General features: G+C 36.5%; 1 protein-coding gene across 1 annotated transcript in view; it reads right to left on the bottom strand.

The window, feature by feature from the left end:
- Window positions 1-25,655, bottom strand: part of LOC101344436 (CUB and sushi domain-containing protein 1-like) — a 1,691,327-nt gene that overhangs the window by 433,651 nt on the left and 1,232,021 nt on the right. The window contains exons 12-15 of the mRNA XM_023743077.1: window positions 12,004-12,186; window positions 10,488-10,814; window positions 9,250-9,444; window positions 1-139 (exon numbers count right to left, since the gene is read on the bottom strand). Coding sequence (XP_023598845.1) covers window positions 1-139; window positions 9,250-9,444; window positions 10,488-10,814; window positions 12,004-12,186 — 844 coding nt within the window. The remainder of the gene's footprint in view (window positions 140-9,249; window positions 9,445-10,487; window positions 10,815-12,003; window positions 12,187-25,655) is intronic.

Genomic DNA, 25,655 nt, shown 5'->3' on the forward strand with positions numbered 1-25,655 from the left:
CTATCAAAAGTTATTTTGATAGAGTGTCCTGGTTTTGCTTCAATTATCCATTCACAATTTAAAGAATCTTTATAATATCCCGGCCATCCAGGAGGCAAAATAACTCCACTTGAAGCCGTCAAATGTCCACCACATGGTGCTAGGAGAGAAAACGCAGAGTGAGACATGATATTAATCAAAAACTAAATATATGAAATAGATGGTAACACCTCAGAAGAAACAGGAATTTGCAGAAATTTAAAATGCTTGGCTGCTAACCAAAAGATCTGTAGTTTGAACCCACCAGCCACCCCACAGGAGAAATATGTGGCAGTCTGCTCTGTAAAGATTTCAGCCTTGGAAACCCTATAGGGCAGTTCTACTCTGTCTTATAAGGTTGCTGTAAGTCAGAATGCACTCAGTGGCAGTGGGTTTGGTTTGGTTTTTGGTTTGAGGCATTTCTAAATCTGCATGATGCAATTGGTTAATGTGCTCAGCTACTAGCCAAAAGGTTGGAGGTTCGAGTCCACCCAGAGGTGCCTTGGAACAAAGGCTTAGCAATATATTTCTAAAAAATCAATCATTGAAAACCCTATGGACCACACTTCTGCTATGACACACATCTGGTCACCATGAGTTGGAATTGGCTACATGGAAACTGGTGAGTTTTAGAATTTGTATCACTTTATTCCAATGAAATAGACTTTGTTATTTATTTTTTTACTGTAGATCAAAAAAATTAAACACTGAGTATTAAGTGATAATTTCAAGTTTGCTGTATCAGTTGGCGTAGATTAGGTAACAAATACTGTGATAACAAATAACTCCAAAAGTTTAGTAGCTGTGATAAGAAATATTTATTCCTCACACACACTACATGCCTAGTGGCTTTATTCCACAACTTCTCTCTTCCAATAGCTAAGGAAAATGGAGAAAGGTCTGGAAGAGGCAATGCAAGGCTCTGGGTCAGAAGCTGATTATGTCACTTCCACTTCCACTAATTGTCTGGAACATGTCACAAAGTTCTATCAAACCAAAGGGGAACAAGAAGCAAAATCCTCCTTGGTGGGCAGCCATATATCTGATGAATAAACGGCACCAGTGATGTTCACCTTCACATAACTAATAACAAAAAAGTAATTATTTGAATGAGGTCTTTAGAATACCAATTCTCCTTTAATTTATGAAAACTTTAATTTGACAGATTATCTGATATTGCATTCCTAAAATAATCTATTTTGATCATGCATGTTTTTCCTATAGTTTTTATTTTTTAGTATTATTTGCTTTTGGTATCTAATTAATATTGGTTTTATAAAATATAAAATCTTTTTCATGATCTCTGATAGTTTTTTTTTTAATTTTATTGTGCTTTAGGTGAAAGTTTACAGCTCAAGTTAATTTCTCATTCAAAAATTTATACACATATTGTTTTGTGACATTGGTTGCAATCCCCACAATGTGACAGCACCCTCCTCCTTTCCACCCTGGGTTCCCTGTGCCCATTCATCCAGTTCCTGTCCCTTCCTGCCTTCTCATCTTGCTTTTGGGTAGGAGCTGCCTATTTGGTCTTGTATATTTGATTGAACTAAGAAGCATGTACCTTGTGTGTATTATTTTCTGTTTTAACAACACTAAAATTCTCTGTAAAGATAAAGAATGCACTCATGCACCTCTAAGGGACCCCCCAAAACCAAAGCTGTTGCTATCTAGTTGATTCTGGTTCATGGATACCCCACGTGTTGTCTTTTTCAATGTTCAATCTTTAATCTTCTTTCAAAAATTTTTTTTAATACTTTATTGTGTTTTAGGAGAAAGTTTACACAGCAAACTAGGTTCCCATTTAAAAATTTTTATACAAATTTTTCTGTGACATTGGTTACAGTTTTCACAGTGTATCAGATTCTCATTATTTCCATTCTGCTTGTTCTGTTTCCATTGATCTAGCTTCCCTTACCCTTTTTGCTTTTGGGTAAATATTGACTGTTTGGTTTCATTCAGTTGATCGTTTAAGGGAGTACATTACTCATGGGTGATACTGTTTATTTTATAATCCAATCTACTATTTGGCTGAAAGGTAACCTCCAGGAATGGCTTCAGTTCCAAGTTCAAAGCATATCTTAAGGCAATAGTTTTGGGGGTTCCTCTCATACCTATCAGCCCAGTAGGTCTGGCCTTTTTTAGGAATTTGAGTTTTGGTCTACATTTTTCTCCCATATCTGGAAAACTTTTTATTGTGTCCCTGGTCAGAATGATATATAGTGGTAGCCAGGCATCATCTAGTTCTTCTGGTCTCAGGTTAGAGAGGCCATGGTTCCGGTGGGCTATTAATCCTGTGGACTAGGTTCTTCTTCGAGTGCTTGGTTTCTTTCATTCACTTCTTTTAAGAACTCAGATGCTACTCACCAAATCAGGGTGTAGAACTATGTTAACTATGTTATGCCAGTTGACTAAGCTATCCCACGAGACTTAAGGTCCTAAGCCTTTTTACCTTGTAAACCAATCCAACAAATTATTTGGATATGTCAAGGAAGTTTCTGTAACTGTGCCCCCTATGATCCTTATTATACATATAGATACATACGTAGCACACACAAACATGTGTTTACATATGCCTACAGATACACCTATACTTCCACATGCATGCACTCTTTTATGCTTTATAATACATATGTATGCATACACTTCTACCTATGTAACTACAGATATACTTTTTGGTTATTATTATCAAATCTTTTCTATGGTAAATTGCTCATTTTTCCACTTTTTATTTGAGTCAATTTTGGTAATTTATATTTTGGTAAAAGATCATCAATTTCCTTTGGAATATCAAATTTGTTGCCATAGAGTTAATGCTGTATTCTTATACAGTTAAATTGTTCCTAATAATAATTGAGTTCGTAATGATACTGAGCTGTGCTAAAGAATGGGTTGAGAGAGAACAAATAAATACAAAGAAATCATTCATCCAGAGGCCGCACAATTTATACCCACAATATGCTGATTTATAGTAAATTCTATCAGAATAAATAAAGAAACATACCTTTAAAAATTGCTTTCTTATGAGCCTTTTACTTTTGCTGTTACGTAAAGTTATCCTTTTTGTGTGTGTGATCATGGTTATTGCTTTTTTATTTTCTTAAATAACTATCATTTTCTCCTCTCCTGGCTTCTTTTATCACAATCATACAGAATTTGTCTATTTCACTGGTACTACCAAAGAACTCACTTTTGAATTTAATTGCTGTTTTTTAATATTTGATGTGTATTCATATGATCTTCTAATTTATTTTTGATTTTTTTCTAACTTTTTAATCTTAGTTATAAGTTCCTGTATTTCTTGTCATTTTATTCAACAGCAAGGGCATTTAAATACACAGTCTTCCTCGTTCAATTTTTTCTGTCTTGTATTATTTTTAATAGAATGTGTTCTTCCCCTGCTTTCCAAATAGATTATGAGTTAAGATTTAAGTTCCTCTTTAATACAAGGTGTTATTTTGATTTCTATGTATTTGCCTGTTCTTATATTTTATTACATGTTTTCTTTTTAATTGGAATCCTATCAGTGCAAGGGGCCTATACGGATTTTACTCATTTAAGGCTCACTTTCTGAGTAAATATAGAATTGATTTAAAAAATATTCCATGAAAAAAGAAAAAATATGATTATTCTCTAAAGGATATGAGGTTGTACACAAATCTATTAAATCGAGTTTGTTGTTTGTGTTATTAAATTTTTTATTGTCATTCAATTTTTCCTACTAGATTACTTTAATTCTGAAATTCAATTGCTATTTCTTTTCAGCAGAGGGACTGATCCAGGTATCTAGTCAACCATGTTATCAAGTATCTATCTACCCTCTCTAAAACTGATCTATGTTAAGTAATGGGGTTCCTCAGTACAGGTAAACTTTAAAAATATTTTTCTCCCTTAACTATTCCTTTGTGTTAAGGTTTTCCTTGTTAAAGAACTATAGCTAAGTTTTGCATTTTAATTTATTTTGAGTTTCTTCCTAAAAATGAAAGAAGTGTCTGTTCACATTTAATGTAATATTTTCCCTTGTATATGCCCTTATTGTACTTTTGATTGCCTGCCAATTTAGTGCCTTTTCTACTCCACTGATTTTGCTTAAGTATATATTTACAACTTCAGCTTGTAATGCATCTGTACACAGCCTATTAGGAGACAAAGTACACAGGTGACAGCAAAAATTGTGGCCAGAAGAGAACAGAGACTAGAGAGTAGTGTTTATTTTAAATTTCTTTCTCATGAAATTATTCATGCTTCAAAGTCATTAGTGTTATGATTGTCTAGGACAGTATCTGCAAACATGTTTAATTATGTACTGCTATTAGTATAGGGTCCTATGAGTGAGAACTGACTCAACAGCACACAACAGCAATGTGTAGTTAGGTGCCATCGAGTTGGTTCCAACTCATAGTGACCCTGTGTACAACAGAATGAAACACCACCAGATCCTGCACCATCCTCATAATCATTGTTATGCTTGAGCCCATTGTTGCAGCCACTGCGTCAGTCCATCTCCTTGAGGGTCTTCCTCTTTTTCAGTGACCCTCTACTTTACCAAGCATGATGTCCTTCTCCAGGGACTGGTGCCTCCTGATAACATGTCCAAAATATGGGAGATGAAGTCTCGCCATCTTCACTTCTAAGGAGCATTCTGGCTGTACTACTTCCAAGACAGATTTGTTTGTTCTTCTTAAAATCCACGATATATTCAATATTCTTCGCCAATACCATAATTCAAAGGCATCAATTCTTCTTTGGTCTGCCTAATTCCTTATTCAGCTTTCGCATGCGTATAAGGTGATTGGGTCAGGTGCACCTTAGTCCTCAAGGTGACATCTTTTCTTCTTAACATATTGAAGAGGTCTTTTGCAGCAGATCTGCCTGCTGCAATGCATGGTTCGACTTCTTGACTGCTGCTTCCATGGCTGTTGACTGTGGATCCAAGTAAAATGAAATCCTTGACAACTTCAATCTTTTCTCCATTTATCATGATGTTGCTTATTGGTTCGGTTGTGAGGATTTTTGTTTTCTTTACATTCAGGGTGAAATCCATACTGAAGGCTATGGTCTTTGATCTTCATCAGTAAGTGCTTCAAGTCCCCTTAACTTTCAGCAAGCGAGATTCTGTCATCTGCATAATGCAGGTTGTTACTGAGTCTTCTTCCAATCCTGATGCTGTGTTCTTCTACATATAGTCCAGCTTCTTGGATTATTTCTTCAGCATACAGATTAAATAAATATAGTGAAAGGATACAATCCTGACACACATCTTTACTGACTTTAAACTTTGCAGTATCCCCTTGTTCTGTTTGAACCACCTCTTGGTCTATTTACAGGTTCCTAATGAGCACAATTAAGTGTTCTGGAATTCCCATTATTCGCAGTGTTATACATAATTTGTTATAGTCCATACGGTCGAATGTCTTTGCATAGTTAGTAAAACACTGGCAACGTTTTTTCTGGTATTCTCTGCTTTCAGCCATGATCCATCTGACATCAGCAATGATAACCCTCATTCCACCTCATTCCACATCCTCTTCTGAATCCGGCTTGAGTTTCAGCAGTCCCCATTTGATGTACTGCTGCAACCATTTTTGAATTATCTTCAGCAAAATTTTACTTACGCATGATACCAATGATACTGTACAATAATTTCCATATTCTGTTGGATCACCTTCTTTGGAATGGGCACAGATATGTGTCTCTTCCAGTCGGTTGGTCAAGTAGCTCTCTTCCACATTTCTTGGCATAGATGAGTGCACACCTCTAGCACTGCATCAATTTATTGAAACACTTCCATTGGTATTCAGTTAATTCCTATAGCCTTGCTTTTCTCCTATGCCTGAAGTGTAGCTTGGATTTCTTTCTTCAATACCATTGGTTCTTGATCATATGATACATCCTGAAATGGTTGAATGCTGAACAATTCTTTTGGTACAGTGACTCTGTGTATTCCCTCCATTTTCTTTTGATACTTTCTGCATCATTTAATATTTTCTTTGTGGAATCCTTCAATATTGCAACTCGAGGCTTGAATGTTTTCTTCAGTTCTTTCAGCTTGAGAAATGCCAAAGCATTTGCTTCCCTTTAGGTTTTCCAACCATAGGTCTTTGCACATTTTCATTATAATTCTCTACTTTGTCTTCTCGAGCTGCCCTTTGAAATCTGTTAAACTGTTTCACTTCTTTATTTCTTCCGTTCACTTTAGCTACTCATCATTCAAGAGCACAGTTCAGAGTTTCTTCTGACATACATTTTGGTCTTTTCTTTCTTTACTATTTTTTTAATCACATTTTGCTTTCTTCACGTCATCCCAAAATTCATCTGATGTTGGATCATTAGTGTTCAGTGCACCAAATTCATTCTTGAGATGGTCTCTAAATTCAGGTGGGATATGCTCAAGGCTGTACTTTTGCTCTCCTGTGCTTGTTCTAATTTTCTTCAGCTTCAACTTCACCTTGCATAGTAGCAATTGATAGACTGTTCCATAATCAGTCCCTGGCCTTGTTCTGACTGATGATATCAAGTGTCTACATCATCTCTTTCTACAGATGTAGTCGATTTAATTCCTGTTTACTCCATTTGGAAAGATCCACGTGTATAGTCGCTATTTATGTTATTCAAAAAGGTATTTCCAATCAATAAATCATTGATCTTGCATAATTCTATCATGCAATCTCTGGTATCGTTTCTATCACCAAGGCCATATTTTCCAACTACTTTCCACCTTTTGCATTACAATCACCAGTAATTATTAATGCATCCTGATTGCATGTTTGATCAAGTTCAGCTGGTAAACATCTTCAATTTCTTCATCTTTGGCATTAGTGGTTGGTATGTAAATTTGAATAATAGTTGTATTAACTGGTCTTCCTTGCAGGCATATGGATATTATTCTATCACTGAGCACATCGTAATTCAGGATGGATTTTAATATGTTCTTTTTGACAATGAATGTACTGCCGTTTCTCTTTAATTTGTTATCCCTGGCGTAGACCATATGATTCAAAATGGCCAATACCAGTCCATTTCAGCTCACTAATGCCTAGGATACTGATCTTTAAACATTCCCTTTCATTTTTGACAACTTCCAATTTTCTTACATTCATACTTTGTACATTCCACATTCCAATCACTAATAGATGTTTGCAGCTATTTCTTCTCATTTTCAGTCGTGCCACTTCAGCAAATGAAGCTCCCAAAAGCTTGACTCTATCTGTGTTATTAATGTCAACTCCAGTTTAAAGAGCCAGCCCTTCCCCAGTCTTATTCTGAGTGCCTTCCAACCTGAGGGGCTCATCTTCTGGCACTGTAGCAGACAATGTTCTGCTGCTATTCATAAGGTCTTCACTGCCCAATTTTTTCAAAAGTAGATTACCAGGTCCTTCTTCCCAGTATGTCTTAATTTGGAAGTTCCAGTGAAACCTGTCCACCAAGGATGATCCTGCTCACATTTGAAATACAAGTGGCATAGCTTCCAGCATCACAGCAAGCCACAAAGTGCCACAGTATGACAAACTGACAGACGAGCAACGGAACAACAACTTCGCGTCATATATCTGAGCACTCCTATGTGTCTATTCATTTATTTGTAAAGGAAAAAGAACCTATTAATTTGTTAACAGTTCATAAAATGTAAAACATAAAAGTATAAATGAAAAACATTTAATAATAACTATAAAAATTATATTCTTTTCTCGTCCTTCAATCTATCAATTTTATATACCCTGGTGATGCTCATTGCCCACCGAATTGTTTTAACAATTTACAAAAGTGTAAAATAGAATATCTTTCAGTAATTTTAACACTGCAGCCAATGCTGTCAATAGTACTTAAGTTCCTCCTTAAGATAATGGTGAATAATTGTGAAGGTAGCGCTGGGGGCGGGTTAGTGTAGTATAGCATAACCCAAATGCTCCACGCTGCTGATTAGACGTTTAGGAGTTTAGTCCTTCTACAGTCAGACTGTGGCTTTGATTAGACTAGCTGCAGAGTTTGAAAGGATCACAGGCTTGGTGATGGAATGTGAAGGCATTCTACATAGGATAGTAATCTTATATAGTATAATACGCTATGTTTGATGTATTTATTTTCTATTTACTTATTATGGAAGAAACATTAAATCAAGACAAGAAAATAAAAATAAAAAGAGAAAAAGCATTCATAACCACAGTTAACACTTTGGTATGTACCTTTTTCAGTGTTAAAAAAAATTATTATTACGAGATGCAGATATATTTGCATGTTTAAAAATGAGGTATTACTACACATGTGGTTTTACAATGTGGTGTTCTACATCATAACGCAGCACGAGCAACTTTCATGTCATAATCTTTGTGAATGATGTATGTTAGCCTGGGGTAGGAATGCATCATAACTTATTTAACCAATCTCTATTGTTTGGAGTTTAGCTTTTCCCAGTCCTTCACTGTTATAAATAGTGCTGCAAACAACATTCTTAAACAAATATCTTTCACTGTTGCCTGAGTGTTTCCTTATGATATTGATACAGAAGAATGATTTACAGCTCAAAACACAAGAAAAAATTTAAGACCCTTAATACAAATTTATATCAAGATGGCATGATTGTACACCCTCAATAGCATGGCCAGGAAATGCCAGTTCCCCCACAACCTTTCCAATATTATATCATATTAATATTTTTAAATCTTTGCCAATCTAATCCACAAGAATGAGATTTTACTTTTCCTTTCAATTTTGTATTTGTTTATTATTTACTGACGATACATTAAAAAAGTGTTTTTTAATTTACTGTGCATGGACTATTCTGATAGGGGAGATGTGAGCTTATATTTCAAGTAAAGGTTTTTAAAATGAGTCATAATTTGAGGTACTATCTTTCTCCTTTATAAAATTGTGTCTGGTTTTATAACATAGGCAACCATTAACAACCATAGAAACGCTAAGAAGAATATTAGGTATTATATGTCAGCTATGGTAAGACTGAAGCCTGGGTGGCATAGTGGTTAAGAGCTCAGCTACTAACCAAGAGGTTGGCGGTTTGAATCTACCAGTAGCTCCTTGGAAACCCTATGGGGGCAGTTCTACTCTGTCTTCTAGGGTGGCTGTGAGGCGGAATCAACTCAACTGCAAAGTGTTTTTTTTATAGTAAGAGTAACAGAACAACTAACTAAAAACTACGTTTCTTGTTTATTTGTTTTTAAATTAGAAGTACCATTTTAAAAGAAGAGGCTCTGCTCAGTGATGCCAGACACGCACCTTCACAGCGGGGAACGGTGGAACTCCAAACAACGTTTCCGTCCTGCAGGATGCACGTGATGGACTCCGACCCCTGGGTTTTGACAAAGCCGTCGTCACAGTGGAAAGAAACGGAACTCCCAAGCAGAAACCTATCACCAAAACGTCGTCCATTTATGGGAATGCCAGGATCATGGCACTCATTCTGACCAAATGCTGGGAAGGAAAAGGACAAAAGTATAACTAGAGTAAAAATGCTTGAATATTAATCATGTGTACTGAAAGATGAAGGAAATACAAAATATGCGGCAACTTGTGCCCCAAATGTCAGTTACATCATTCATAGTCAGATAAATAAAAACATTAAATAAAAAGGATCAGTAGCTACTGAGAATTTGAGAGAAAGTGAGAGAGAAAACACGATGGATAAATAGATATAATTATCATCTCTATAGCACTTTACACTTTGAAAAGCGCTGTTCATACGCTTGAAGAAATTATGACAAGGAATACAAGAGGCCGCAGAAAGGGTATAGGTTCAGATAAATCCAGGTTACGATATTGGCTCCTGTGCTTTTTATCTGATTTTGGGCAGATTAATGATCTGAGTGTAGCTATCTTTATTTACAGAATGAGAACTCTCAAGCATCTATCCCAGTTGCTATAGCATTAAATGGAATAATTACTGGTAAATTCTAAGCACAGTGCCTAAAAGAAGTAAGCAATCAATAAATGATAACTGTTACTCATATTAACATTTTTATTATTTCATTTTGTTCCCTCAACAATGCATTTAAGTAAATGTTCCTATTATATTGGTTTTTCAAGTGAGGAACCTGGGCAAAGAGAGGCTAGCTGTCTTATCAAAATCCACTAAGTATATACAAATGCTGGGATTCGAGTCTATGCCTAACTTTAAATGCCTCAATACTTTTTTACTACAGTATTTTGTTGCATTAAGGAAGGATGGATAGATGGACGGATGGATGGATGGATGGTTGGACAGATGGATGGATAACATCCAAAGAGAGAGAGAAGAAAGGAGAAAGATCCAGTTCTTTACTACAGGTGTGACCAAACACTATTCTAGATAGGTGATGTGTTCTTTTAGGTTACAGGAATGATGCTGTGTAATTCTTCTACTCTTATTATTCTTATAATCATGACAAAACGTCTGAAATACCAACCTTGAAATTCAACTTCACACATTTGTAAATAAAGTGGGAACACGAAAGCGATGTTTGTGTAGGAGTTCTTACTTGTGTACGTGATGTTGAACCCTCTGCCAGTAGTGGAGTGATCAGACTGAAATTCCAGACGGACGATGTGCCCACTGCTGGCCAGCTGGGAAGGTACTTCATTGCCAGAAAAAGTTCCAAGAACTGTTATATCAGAAATCCCGTCATCTTTGACTGCAAGGAAGTCAAACTGAGGTTCCACATCAAAATCATTAAAAATGAGGTGAATTCTGCTTCCTGGCTCAGATATAATCAACCAAACGCAGTTCATGTTGTTCCCGTATTCCTCTGGATAGTTTGGGGAGAGAATAATCCCTGACGGCGCAGTAAAGTTGAAGAAGCATGAAACTGTGAAGACACAAGGAGATTTTCAAATAATTTCGCACAAAATCCAGAGCGCTGGCTCCCCGAAACTGATGGCTAAGAACTTGGAAGGTAAATCCATATCTGCAGATAACAGTTGTTATTGGTAACTCAGGATCATACAGTTCTCTTTTTCCCTAAGTTGTAACTAGAGTATTTCATGATCTTATATAACACAAGTAGAGCCTGTACGTAATCAATTACAGGCTTGATTAAAAATCATTCTATCGAATTGACTGAAATGTTATAATTTCTAGTAATAACTATCCTGCCTTCAGGTGAACAAATATTAACATGAAAATATATGTATCATAGAAATAATTTTCCATAAAATAATATTCTTTTTATTCCGTTTTCTGCCTTTTCATTTTTATTGTTTTATTTTATATTTACCTTTAAAGTTAATCTTTTTTAAGTTTCTTAAATTTTTTTATTAGTCACAGGGTAAAGATGAATAAACTAATAACTTTGAAAACTGTACCATGTTCTAGTTGGTCAATATAAAAATCTCTTGAAAAATTACTTTTAAGAATGTGTACTTAAAGATGTATAGATATAGATATAGAGATGGTTCCCCTTTCGGAGAGAAAACTGTTGGATTTACGTCTACGGTATGGTTTTGCTTCTAATTGCACAAGATTTCATATATGTCTTCCAGTTATTGTTATATTTAATTATAAGAAAAAAATTCCTTTTAACTGTTAAATATTTTTCTACTTGCTAAAACACTATACTTAGGAGCACCAGGCAGTTATTCAACTGAATTCCAAACCGATACTACCGCCCACATAGCACACTGTCGATCACCTCGTGTTTCGGTTTTATACTATGTTATTAAGTCTTCAAAGACTCCACTGGTCTGTTGATGTCACTACAGTATGTCATGAGAAGCTATTGAGGGAAGCACTCGTGTGTTTTATGTTCTTTCTAGTAAAAAAATCTCAACTACATTTTACTTAACAGACATAATACGGTCATTAATTAGTTTTAATTAAGTGAAGAAAGCAGGGAAGTTGGTGTCTGAAAACGTCCTTGTGTGTTTCTGGTAAATGAAGCAGTGCCCAGCTATTCTGAAAGAGGCCCTCTCTCAGTGCTTGCTTTGCTTCTTTCTTCTTCTTTCCCCTTGCAAGGCAGTTGCAGACCAGAGTGGGCCAAGTCAAGGCGCTGTACTCACATACACAACTGGGCTTGTTGCCTGACCACTGATTGTTCTGCTGACAGGTGATAACTCTCTCCCCCACCAACTCAAAGGCAGCCTGGCATTCAAAGGTCAGGGCGTCTCCATGGAGAAAACGACTGCCTGTCCGTTTCCCATAGGCAGGAATTCCTGGGTCTCCACATCCTCCCTTTTCGATTTCTGAAAATGGGAAACACAAAGTAACCATTAAAAAAAAAAAGGGACATTATTCATTATTGCCTTCACAATGTAGAAGATGAACAACTGGTTTATTTCTGCTGATATGAACATTATTTTCATAAACAGTCTCAAAAGGATACTCAATTCTTCTTACATTTAGTTACAATAGGCCAGGAAAACAGTGTAATTTAAAACATGAGAGAAAGGTATTTAATTTATTGATTTTAGGGATACCAAATGGCTACACAGATGTGTTGACAGTACAAACATTACAATTTATAGATTCATCTTCTTGGTCCATTTTCTGCCTGTTATCTGCAATTGGTACTACTAAAATGTAAATACTGACTCTGTTTTATTCTACGTATTTTATAAAATAAAACAAATTCTAATAAAATTGTTCGTCCCCTACTGAATATTTAAATCAACATATCCTTTTGAATGTTCTTTCTCTTAAATTAATGTTACAACCCATTTATGAAACAAAATGTATATATTTATGGCCTTCAGAAGAAAAAAAAATATGCAGAATCAAACCTCTTTTCATTACAAGACAATTGTAATGAAATATGCATACCAACGAGCCTAAACTATAAATCTATTTTAAACTTTGCTCTGTCTGAAATGTTAACTACACAAGAATTTATTAACTGAAGTATGCTGTTTATTCATTTAATCATTCACAAACTGTTTATTGAAGGTCAACTATGTGTCAGGCACTGTTTAGGTGTTGGAGTTATAGGGTACAGAAAAAAAAAATAAACAGTGCCATCAAGTCAATTCTGATCATAGCAACCCTATAGGACAGAGTATGACTATCCCATAGGATTTACAAAGAGTCGCTCGTGAATTTAAACTGCTGACCTTTCGGTTAGCAACCAAATGCTTACCTCTGGCGCCACCAGGGCCCCAGAGCAGGCCCAACATTACGTCTGGAAAAGAATCTTGGCTTTGTCCTCAGGTATTCCTTGGGTCACCTCTACAGAGGTTGAATGACCCCCTCTTCAGGCATGTATCCTTGTTAGACATCTTTATAAGATTCTGTCATTTTATCTAAGCATATGACTCTGCCTTTAGCTGACAACACGGTTTATCTACATAGCAAGTATTAATCTGCGAGTGTGATACAGAATTCACAACTATTCGGTAAGTATTAAGCGTTTAATTAAAAGAAACAATATTTGTGCAAAATCGCATGAAACATATGACTGTTAGGTCAATTTCTACTTCTAGAAAATATAAAGCTTTCTTTAGATCAAGGTTGAATCATTTTTATGTTTTCCAACTTATTGTTCAACTGACTTGAATTCCAGAATTATGTGACTTGCATGTATTGAAAGTTGTTAAAGGGAAGACTCTGTTTCTCCTTCCTGTTGCTAATTTTTTCCTCAACATACTGTTGAGAATATTCTTTACATTTTAATGAAATACTATTTTTATGAAGCCCAAAGGGAAGAATTACTCTCTAATTTTAGTAGTATATAATTCCTTGAAAACTAGTTTATTTTTATTCCAGCAACTTCATGACTATGAGAGGATGTAAGGATGTTAAAAATAAACCATGGCAAGGTTGAATGACTGGAGGTCTTCCTGAAGTTGAGAATTATTGAAGTCAGGATACTATAAAGAGCGGTCGATGATCAGACAGGAGGGTGGAAATTGAGCTTTTGGAAGCTTCAAAGTGAATGGTCATGGTTGTTGTTGTTGTTAGGTGCCTTCGAGTCAGTTCTGACTCACAGTGACCCTGTGTACAACATAATGGAATACCGTCCGGTCCTATGCCATCCTCAAAATCATTGCTCAGTTGGAGCCCGTTGTTGTAGTCACCGTGTCAATTCGTCTTGTTGAGAGACATCCTTGTTTTCACCAACCGTCTCCTTTACCAAGTATGATGTCCTTCTCCAAGGACTGGTTCCTCCTGATAACACGTCCAAAGCATGTGAGACAAAGTCTCACCATTCTTGCCTCTAAGGAGCATTCTGGCTGTACATCTTCCAAGACAGATTTGTTCATTCTTCTGTTGGTCCATGGTATATTCCATATTCTTTGTCAAACCATGATTCAAATGCATCAATTTTTCATCGGTTTTCCTTGTTCATTGTCCAACTTTCGCTTGCATATAAGGTGATTGAAAATACCGTGGCTTCGGTCAAGTGCACCTTAGTCCTCAGAGTGACATATTTACTTTTTAACAGTTTAAAGAGATCTTTTGCAGCAGGTTTGCCCAAGGCAATATGTTTTTTTGATTTCCTGACAGCTGCTTCCATGGGCATTGATTGTGGATCCAAGTAAAATGAAATCCTTGGGAACTTCAATCTTTTCTCCATTTATCATGATGTTGCTTATTGGTCCATTTGTGAGTATTTTGTTTCCTTTATGTTGCGGTGTAATCCATACCAAAGGCTGCTGTCTTTGATCTTCATCAATAAGTGCTGCGAGTCCTCTTTGCTATAAGCAAGAAAGGTTGTGTCATCTGCATATCTCAGTTTGTCTTCCTCCAATCCTTATGTTGTATTCTTACTCATATAGTCCAGCTTCTTGGATTATTTGCTCAACATACAGATTGAACAAGTATAGTTAAAGATATGGTAATGATAAGTTCTTCTACATGACCATGCAGTGAGTGATCAAGATATGGTACAGGTTACAGGCAAGTTTTAGTATCTTATACTCCTTTCTGCCTTGGCATAGAGCCTATGCTTGATCATTTTTAACTGTCTCATCTTTAAGGGGAAAGATTTTCCTGGACCAGCTATTTGCTATAGAAAAGAGTGGGAGTAGGGGACGGTGAGTAAGTTAGACTAATAAGAAACCTCAGTTGTGGTCTGTGGTTGTTATGGATTGAATTATGTCTCCCCAAAATACGTGGTGTAAATCCGAATCTCTATGTCTGTGGTTATAATCCCATTTGGGAATGGATTGTCTTTGCTATGTTAATGAGGCATGATTAGTGTAGAATGCATTTTGAGTCAATCTGTTTTGAGATATAAAGGAGATTAAATAAGTGAGCAAAGCAGAGATGAGGAAGAGATATGCCAAGCCAGATGAAGACTGTCCAGGAGCAGAAACTCAGAAAAGACAAGAACCTTCCTCCAGGGACAACAGAAAGAGAAAGCCTTCCCCAAGAGCTGACACCCTGAATTTGGACTTCTAGCCTCCTAGACTGTGAGAAAATAAATTCACGTTTACTGAAGCCATCTTCTTGTGATACTTCTGTTATAGCAGCTCTAGGTACCTAAGACAGTGGCTTACAATTCTCTCTCACCAACATTCACCCTTGAATGTAGGACTCCAGCTTGAGCTCTTGGGATATCATTGTATCACCCAGTGAAGCACGGCAAAGGATGAAACACAAGATTTGTTACACTGCAGTGGGACTGCTTTTCACTCCATTTCTCAATAGCCACACTAAAAGCATGCAGCTTATGAGTATGACATATATGTATGGCTTCTTGCTCGGAACATCCTCTCCTACCATTCTGCACAGATAGCCTGACCTATTTGTTTTAAACAAGTGGTCGTGGGTTGGCTTCTTTGTGTGTACAACCACCTTTGGAGAGAGACACAGAGATCCACACCTTTCTTGACATTCTTCCCTGCCCTGGACCATTTTGCACTGAATTTTCCCACTCAGCTTACACTACTGTTCTGGGTTGTGGATGTTTCTTAGTTCCTCCAAGATAGAATATCCCCCTTCTTTACTTCACATTTCTGATTCTGAGCTAGAGTTAAAAAAAAAAAAAAAAAGAGTAAATAAAATCTAGAATAAATAAAAGGTGTTCTAGGTTTACTATAATAACTACTGTGTGGTGGGTGCTAACAAGTGGATACGAATGTGCCAAACATAGGAAGTGGTTCCGTTACTGGCTGAAGGAAGAACTGATAAAAGCAACAGTCTCCTGTGCAAGTGATGACGTTGAACCTGCTCTTGGATTAATTATCATTTTTCTGGGCTTTGACTCACAAATCTCGAAAAATTATTGATTTCCTTTCATCATCTTTAGAAAACTAGATTACTGCACATGGATAGCAATCAACTGATCCTTCCCTTTGGGGAAAATTTTCTAAGAATTTCTCCAGTGGGAAGAATCATGAGATGGAGGCTTGGCATAAGCTTCTGGCATTATTGAGAACTGTATGGACACAGTGTAATCATGGCACTTGGAAAGAAGTGAACCTTCTCGTTCCTTTTCTGCTATGATCAATAACACAACCCTGGAAAATAGCAAATTGCTATTCCAGTGGCCTATGCTTGTTAAAATTATGTGTAATCATGCTTAAATATAGGAATCAGGGAAAATTCTATTGTTTGCATATAATGCTGGATTTACTTTTCAGGCACGTGTACCTTGTTTAACTAAAACGAAAATGAGATGTTTTTAAAGGTGAAGTCAAATCTAAGATGTGTCGGGAATTACGTATACTCTGTTTTTCTTACCCATTTGTGGACCCATTGAGAAATACTGAATCCTAAATACTATCTGAAAGGTCTGCAGTTCAAACCCACCCAGAGGCTCCTCAGAAGACAGGCCTGGCAATCTGTTTCCAAAAAGTCACAGCCTTGAAAATCCTGTTGTGTAGTTGTACTCTGCACACATGGGGTTGCCATGAGTTGGAATCAACTCCATGGCAACTAACGTCAGGCATAGGTTAGAGAATATTCATGTTTTGAACATTTTGTTACAGTCACCAGCATATTCATGGAATAAAAAGGTCTTTAAAAAAATAACCAAGATGTTACAACTTTACACACCAATACACACATACACACCACCTGATAAATGAAATGCTTCCCCCAATTTAAAATAATCAGTGATATCTCCTGTTTATCACTGTTCGTTCACTTGACGGTCAACTTCCATACTGCATTATAAATAGGAACACTACATAGTTATCGTTTTCTTCTGTGCTGTACGCTATAAAAACCTGTGTGAAGTTTTGTTCTGGTGGTAGTTGTCATTTCACTACCATAATTGAAAATAAATTGTGTTAGACTGGTTCTATGTTCATTTTCAATGTGGAAAAAATGAAAATTATATTTTTAAGGTTTTATGGAGGAGGTAAGCATCTTTTTTTTTTAAGCTCATAATGTAAGATATTCGAAAGACAACTCTAGTGAAAAATTGATCGTAAAAAAAAAAAAAAAAAATCAAGAGCCAGTCTTTAGGGAATGGATCTAGTGATTGGCAAAGGACTCTCCAGAGGGAACTGGGCATATCTAAAATGCAATTAAGGAGCCCTGGTGGCGCAGTGATTAATCCCTCCTCTGCTAACCAAAACATTGGTGATTTGAACCCACCAGGGACCCTGAGATGGAAAAGACCTGGCAATCTGCTCCTGTAAGATCACAACCTAGGAAACCCCACGGGGCAGTTCTATTCCGCCCTACAGGGCTGCTATGAGTCAGTATGGACTGGAGGGCACACAACAGCCACAGAATGCAACTGGTATCCCCAAACTCACGGTTCTAACACGGAATAGTGGCTTGTGGTAAAAGTGTATTCAAATGCTAAATATGATCAGTTGATACAATCTCAGGTGATTATTAGGTAGAATGAAAAGAAATATTGTTCTCTACACTGCCAAATAATCCACTACTGTTTCATTTACACAAAAGCAATGACTCGGGGAGTCTCCCTGTGAAAATAATGATTTTGTACTCTCCGGTAAACATTTTTCTGTCAGTATAAATATTTAGCACTTTTGCTTCCGCCTGGCATCGCCAACATAAGAATCTTCAAATCTTCTAAACTGTAGAGCCTGCAAGTTTCTTAGAACGGCGTCTACTGCTCAGACCCAGTCTCCTATTGGCATGACTAATCAATGAAACCTTGCTGTCTAGTCCTCATGATTTTTTTTTCCTCTGAATATCTGTTTCACTTTTTTCAGGTATTGGTGTCTCTCTCCTTGAAGGAATTGGGAATTCCTTCGGGGTTGGGCTTATGCTCCAGCTGTCCACCATACTCTACATCATACAATTCTGGGGATCTGGGTAACACCAAATAAATAATTTGGGGTTTGATTATAGAGTAGGAGAAAGACACAAAGGTTAAATTTGAATGAGGAACCAAGAATTTTCAAAATCTAGGGTTTCTCTCTATCCTCATCACTTTTTAGAAAATGCTCACTGATAAGAAACTTTCCAAAAGTATTATGTGCACATATACAATTCTTGCAATTCAGTCTGTTTTAAGGTACTTCAAGTTAAAAGTTGTACTTTCAAAGAAATTCAGTTGGAAAAAAAATCAGAAGACAGAAGAAAGTATGGTAGATTTTCAAAAAGTGCATTACAGAAGAACTAGATCAAGACACATCATTTGGGAGCATAGTTGGGAAATATTAAGTCTTTCAAATCTATATTTGCTCCATATCTTTGATTCCAATGTTTTTACATAATTCCCAAATATGTCTTATAAATTTAGAGAATAATTAAACCAATCAAATTATTTCTTAGTCATTCATTATTACTCATTTCACTCAAACAATTATTTCTTTTTAAATCTGCTCCATTGAGAAAAAATATGTACAATTAAATTTAATTTTAAATGATGAATTTATATTTAATTCGATGCAACTGACTAAAGTAGATAGTTGTGTAACCACTACCAAAATTACCATATAGAATATTACCAGTCCTTCAAAAGCGCCCTCATACCTCTCCGCAGTCAGTCTTCTCTCCTGTCCCCTCTCTCCTGATAAGCAGTCATCTGATTTTTGTCGTTATAGTTTTGCCACTAAAGAACTGCATGTAAATGGAATCCTACAGAACATATATTGTTGTGTCTGGCTTCTTTCACTTAGCATAATGCTGTTGAGATTTGTCCACGTTATCTTGTGTATCAGTAGTTATTCCCTTTTTATTGTTGAATAGTATTCCATTGTAAGTAAGTATCACTATTTGTTTATCTGATCACTAGTTGATGGACATTTTGATTTGATTGTTTTCAGGTTTTGGCTATTATGAACAAAGTGTTATGAACACTGAAGTACAAATCTTTGTGTGGACATATGTTTTCATTTCTCTTGGGTAATCACCAAGTAGTGGGTGTCATAGGCTCGTTCTCTAGGGAAGAAAACCAGTGAAGTGTATATGTATATACACTCTCTTCCTCCCTCTCTCTCTGTCTATATATATATATACACACACATATACATAGAGAGAGATTTATCTCAAGGAAATGGCTCACGCAGTTGTAGAGGCTGGCAAGTTCCAAGTCCATGGGTCAGGCTTCTCCTGACTCACGTAGCTGCGGTGGCTGACAAATCCAAGATTGGCAGGCAATACGGCAGGCCACTGGTTCAAGTCCCAAGAAATAGAGGTGAGGTGATTAACAGGCTGCAGGATCCAGATCATGTAAAAGCCAGAAATCTTTGTGAGGACGTTCATATATATTGGATGCAGGCCACACTCCCAAGGGAACTCCTCTTAAAATTGATTGGCTGATCACATCAGATGACATCATGGAGGTGATTACATTATAGCACAAAATGAAGGATAACTACATCATTACATAACACCAAACTACATCATTACATAACTGCCGAACCACTGAGAATCATGGCCCAGCCAAGTTGACACATAGCCCTAACCATCAAAATGGGCTTCCTGGGCCACACAACAAGTGTATGCTTTAAGCTACTGGAACTCTCCCCTAGAAACTTGCCTCTCCTCACTGCTTGAATGATGAGGATAATCTCCATGAATACCATGGCTCAGCTACTTTAAAAAACTAAATAATTCAGCCTCACAAAGAAAGAACAAATTAATTTACTGATATAATTTTGGATACTTACAAAATCTGGAAATCTTCCTCACTCTATCAGTTCTCTTTGTTGATGAAAAAGCAGTCCTTCCACCTCCATTGCCTTTTTGAATATATACATTTTATAATTCACCTTTATTTTTTAGCATTAGTTTTTCACATACTCATTCTTTAACTACAAATAGGGATACACATTTATCAGTGTTGGAAGTTAATCTGCATGTACAGGTAAAATGTAAATATGCCCACATTTTCAAGAATGTTTATTGTAGTTGTTTGACAAAGCCGATTATTGTTTAGTTTGGCATATTTATGCTGAAAGAAATTTCTTCTGGTAGAAACTTTGAGAAACAATTGCATAGTTGGCCACTTTGATCTAGTACTACATTCACTAAGAATATATTGAGAGTAATGTATCAAAAAGTTGCACGTCCAGTTAGTGTTCATATTCCCCCTTTGTAGGTGAACACGCCTAGCTCGAGGATTGTGCTTTGGTCATACATAGCAACGACAACAAAAACATATTTTTCATTGCGTTTGTAGTCAATAGAACTTAATTAAGTGATAAATATGACTTCTATAGCATCATAATTTGGACACAACAATTATTCACTAAAATTTAAAAAAAAAAAAAAAGTGTCCTTGTGCCATAAGGAGCCCTGGTGGTGCAGTGGTTAACAGTTCGGCTGCTAACCAAAAAGACTGGGAGTTCGAATCCACCAGCCACTCCTTAGAAGCCGTATGGGGCAGTTTTACTCTGTCCTATAGGGTTGCTATGAGGTGGATTCGACTGAATGGTAATTTTTTTTTTTTTTTTTTTTTAGTTTGTGCTATATAATGACATCACTTGCTTCGTCACTCCTATTCGGGTTGAATGGTTCATATTAGTTAGAAGATAGGAAATACGTATATTTTAAAAAACTATGTCACCTGCCATTCGGATAACAGTAGGTTAAAAAGAGTTGAATGTTGCTGTGAATTCCCATAAATTCTTGCTACGCTGTAGAGTGAGAAGGAGGAGCCGCCTGTGCTGGAAACACCTTGAGAACAGCTGCAGTGTGTGGTGAAGTGCACTCACAGCAAACTGTGCCACTAGAGTGTTCTTCTTGTTCTTGTCATTGTTCTTCAATACCTTCTGCCCTCAGTATGATCAGTGAGCCACAACAGCAAACCGACTAGTTTATAACGCTTTCTCTCTCTCTCTTCAAAAGACAGCACATTTAACCAAGGCAAGAGACATGCCCCACAGGGTTTCCAAGAGGTGGTTGGTGGGTTCAAATTGCCAACCTTTTGGTTAGCAGCCAAGCTCTTAACCACGACACCACCAGGGCCCCAAGAAACATAGTATCTTTGATAAATGCAAATATGAGGCATTGAGTTGGATTACTATGATCTATTAAAATTGGAGTGAAAAAGAAAAAAAGAAAAAAAGAAAAAAAAGACAACAGGGCACTTTCCTATCTTAAGTAGTACCCAGCTGGCTAACGGAGACGGCATTGTTATTTTTCATGAGAACAGGGGGATTATATCTCAAGTAGAACTGGATTACTAAGAACAGAAACAAGAAGTAGTTAGTAAACAGGAACCTATACTACTCTGAAAATATCTTTAATAAGACATTTATGGTTATTGTACAAAATTCTGATTATTTCATAGCTGATCATTGTATGAAACTATAATTAGACTTGATATATTCCAAATTTGTATTTTCCTGTTGTTCATATTTTGCCTTAAATAAGAGTAAACAAGGACAGGGTAGTTGGCACTCTGAGAAAGCTAGTGTCTCTACCATATTCAAGGTTCTTATTCTCGTTTAGATTTACACTGCTCCTAAGAATTCTATCTCACAATTTACATGAGTTAAATGATTTTTTATCTTAATTTTTCATATATATTAGAAATTATTCCATTCTGTAGATTAAACATCTATCGAGTAAAATCAGACTCTTAGATACTTGAAAACATCCCTTTTGGATCTACGTTAGCTTGCCTTCCTTTTTTTTTTAATGACAGCTATCACTTTTCAAATAAGTTAATGGAAAGGAAGCGGGAATGAATCCTTCTTGGCTCTTTCAGTCAGTGGACACATCTTATTCTTCAATGTCTCCTGAAGAGGTTTCTCCTTATTAAACAACAGGGCATATGACGCCACAATGTGATAACACATAGTTTCTACTCCGTGTCTCTGCCAGTTTCAAGGTGAGACACTGTAATTAACTTTTAAAAATCTTGTCTTAAGTTTTTTAAACATTAGAAATCACTAACTCAGCTTTGCAGTTTACATACATGTAGGTCTGATAAGGTGAACCTGATACAAAGTAATTGGTGCTAACCTAAAAAAAAACCCCATTGTCATTGATTCCACTCTGACTCATGACAACCCCATATGTTACAGAGCAGAACTGTGCTCCATGGGGTTTTCTTGGCTGTAATATATATGGAAGCAGTTTTTCAGCCCTTTCTTCCACAGAGCTACTGGGAGGGTTGGCAGCTGATTGCACCGCCCAGGGACCTTCATTGGTGCTAAGTTAGATTTAATTACTGTGCCCAGTTACATTACCTTTTAAATAGCAAGCTAAGCATAACAAAAAGTAGCCAGACATTACTGTTGTCTGAGATGTGAAGGCCACCCACCCTTCTTCATTTCAAGCTCTAAAATGCCACAAATAAAATTAGGAGCGCAAGTTGAAGACCTGAAAATGAACGTAATAATAATTCCATTTCTCTTCATCATCAAGGTGTCTGATAAGAAGATGACCCCGTCCTCTCTTTAATAATAATCAGAAGTAATTGTAAAATTACATAGCGCTAATAATATCAACAATGCACTCAGACATATATATCAATGACCATGGAGATGACACCGGGAACTATGTTTCACTCTGTTATAGAGAGGGTGGCCCTGAGTCAGAGCCGACTGGACAGCAACCAAGACAACAACCTCTAACTAGCCAACAGTTTCTACAGACATATTCTCGAAACACTTCAAATGAAGACTTCCATCATCAAATGGTGGAAACATTTATTATAGACGACTTAGATTGATTGACTTGAATATGGACATTACACTTCATGGGAACCTTTTTCCATCAATACTCTCTCTCTCTATATATATATATATATATTGCAGAAAAATTTATATTACAAACCTATCAGATAGGAAACAATTTATTAGACCAAACTCTGCAAATTTAATGTTCATGATATGGTACTGCAAAATAATGGTCTTCTTTAGCTTCTGTTAGCTACATTTATCTCTTTTATAAGGTTTTTTTCAAATTCCATGCAAATGTAAAGGTAAGTATTTAATTTACTCAGGTTAATAATAAGCTGTTTTAATCCAGTTCAGAAATGAAGCGAGAGGTCTCTGAAAAGCCTCTCTAGAGCAGCAATTGCTTCTAAAAGAAGGAGGCTTTCTCATGTCAAATCCGCTGCCGTCAAAGTGTGATGTTAGCATCTGTCTATGAGCTGAACCAGTAAATCACACAGCTGGCAAATGCACTTAAAAGACGTGAAGAAATAAAGTAAAGAAATTTTAAAGTGTAGACAGTGAAATAAAGCCTTAATTCTATAGAGAATCAAGCAATTTGGCCAACTAACATTACATGGTGATAGCATCTACCATTCCTTATCCCCGAATTTCATTATATAATAGGAATTATTCTTCCAGCGTCTAACATTTGAAATTCAGTAGGTATTTTATTACCATATATCGTTAAAAGTCCCAAACAATTTCTACTAGATGGATGGCGAGCCTAAAAAATGACATCCGAACTGTGTACAATGAACGTTTAATCAACATTCAGGGGAAGAGGAACTTTACTGGGGAGGAGGGGGGATTCCACAGCCAGAACTGCTTCCTGATGCAGCTGTGAATGCTTAGAACCTTCAACAGCAGCAAAACTTTTGAGCTTCTGCAAATGTTCGGACTACGGCAAGTATCTTGTAGAAACTGTGCTTTTAAGAAAAGACACTAGAAAACAAAGAATGTAGAGAAACTTCTACACCACTCCAGAATGTATATGTTGACAGCACGTTACCAGAGAAAAATACTCAAACTAAAAATAAGAAGAAGTAGATTATCATATCTATTCACTAGAGTAGTTAAAATTGAAAAGATTGACCATATCTCATGTTGGCAAGAGTTCAAAGAAACTGCAATTCCCATAAACTCTTGGTAAGAATGTAAAATGCCGCAATCACTTTGGGAAACAATCTGGTAGCTTCTTTAAAAAGTTAAACATGCACTTAAAATATGACTAAACTATTTTATCTCTAATTAGTTACCCAAGAAAAATGAAAGTATATGTCCAAACAAAACCTTGTACACAAATGTTCATAGGAACTTTTTCTTTAATAGTCCCAAACTGGAAGTAATCCATTATGGATTGAATTGTGTCCTGCAAAAATGTCTGTCACCTTGGCTAGGCCAAGTTGTCTTCCATTTTGTTATCAGCTATGATTATCTTATGTGTTGTAAAAGATAACCTCTGTGATGTTAATGAGGCAGGTTACAGACAGTTTTGTTAATGAGGGAAGACTCAATCTACAGGATTAGGTTGTATCTTGAGTTGATTTCTTCTGACATATAGAAGAGAGAATCCAGTAGAAAGGAGAGGGACCTCATTACCACCAAGCCAGAAGAGCCAGGAGTGGAGCACATCCTTTGGACTCACGGTCCTTGTGCTGAAAAGCTCTAGACTAGGGGAAGATTGATGACAAGGACCTTCCCCCACAGCCGACAGAGAGAGAAAGCCTTCCCCTGGAGCTGGTGTCCTGAATTCAGACTTCTAGCTCCTTTTTTCACCTTTGTGAGAGAATAAATTTCTGTTTGTTGAAGTCATCCACTTGTGGTATGTCTGTTGTAGCAGGACCAGCCAGCTAAGACACAATCCAAACGCCCATCAACAGGTAAATAGATAAAATGTGGCATATCACTAAAATGAAATACTACCCAGAAATAAAAAAAGAATGATCTGATACTTGCAGCAACATGGATGAATCTCAAAATCATTATGTTGAGAGAAAAAGAGTATATATCCTGTGATTCCACTTATATAACATTATAAAAAATGTAAACTAATCTGTAGTAGAGTTTTTCAGCTGCATCAATATTGACATTTGTGGCCATATAATTCTTTGTTGTGGGGGCTGTCCTGTGCATTGTAAGATGTTTATAGCACCCTTAGCCTCTACCCACTAGAGACCAGTGGCACCCTCCTACTCCCTCCCCTCTCCAAACTGTGAAGACCAAGCTTGCCTCCAGACATTGCCAATTCTGCTGGTGGCCAAAATCACCCCTGGGTGAGAACAACTAATAACTAGTTGCAGAAAGATCAATGTTTACCGGGTTGAAATAGAGGGAGGGATAGATTGCAAAAGGCACAAAGAAACTTTAGGAGTTAATGGAAATATACCTCAATAAAATTGTTAAAATAGATATTCAGCAGTAGTATGGAATCTAAGTTGGATTTAAAAGGGAATCTGTGATACTTCTTCATGGAGAGCTAAGAAAATCTGCTATAAGGAATATTTTATAATATTGTCATTATCAATATTAATAATGAAAGATAATCTTTAGTAACCACTTCCTACGTGCTGGGGACTGTGTAAAGAAATCACTTTATAGATTTTAAAATAGATTATAAATGCTTGGAGAGTCTTATTTCTCTTTATTTTCTAATGCTGAAGACAGTGCCTGGACCA

This window comes from Trichechus manatus, unplaced genomic scaffold (assembly GCF_000243295.1).
Source record: "Trichechus manatus latirostris isolate Lorelei unplaced genomic scaffold, TriManLat1.0 scaffold00234, whole genome shotgun sequence".
NCBI lineage: Eukaryota > Metazoa > Chordata > Mammalia > Sirenia > Trichechidae > Trichechus > Trichechus manatus.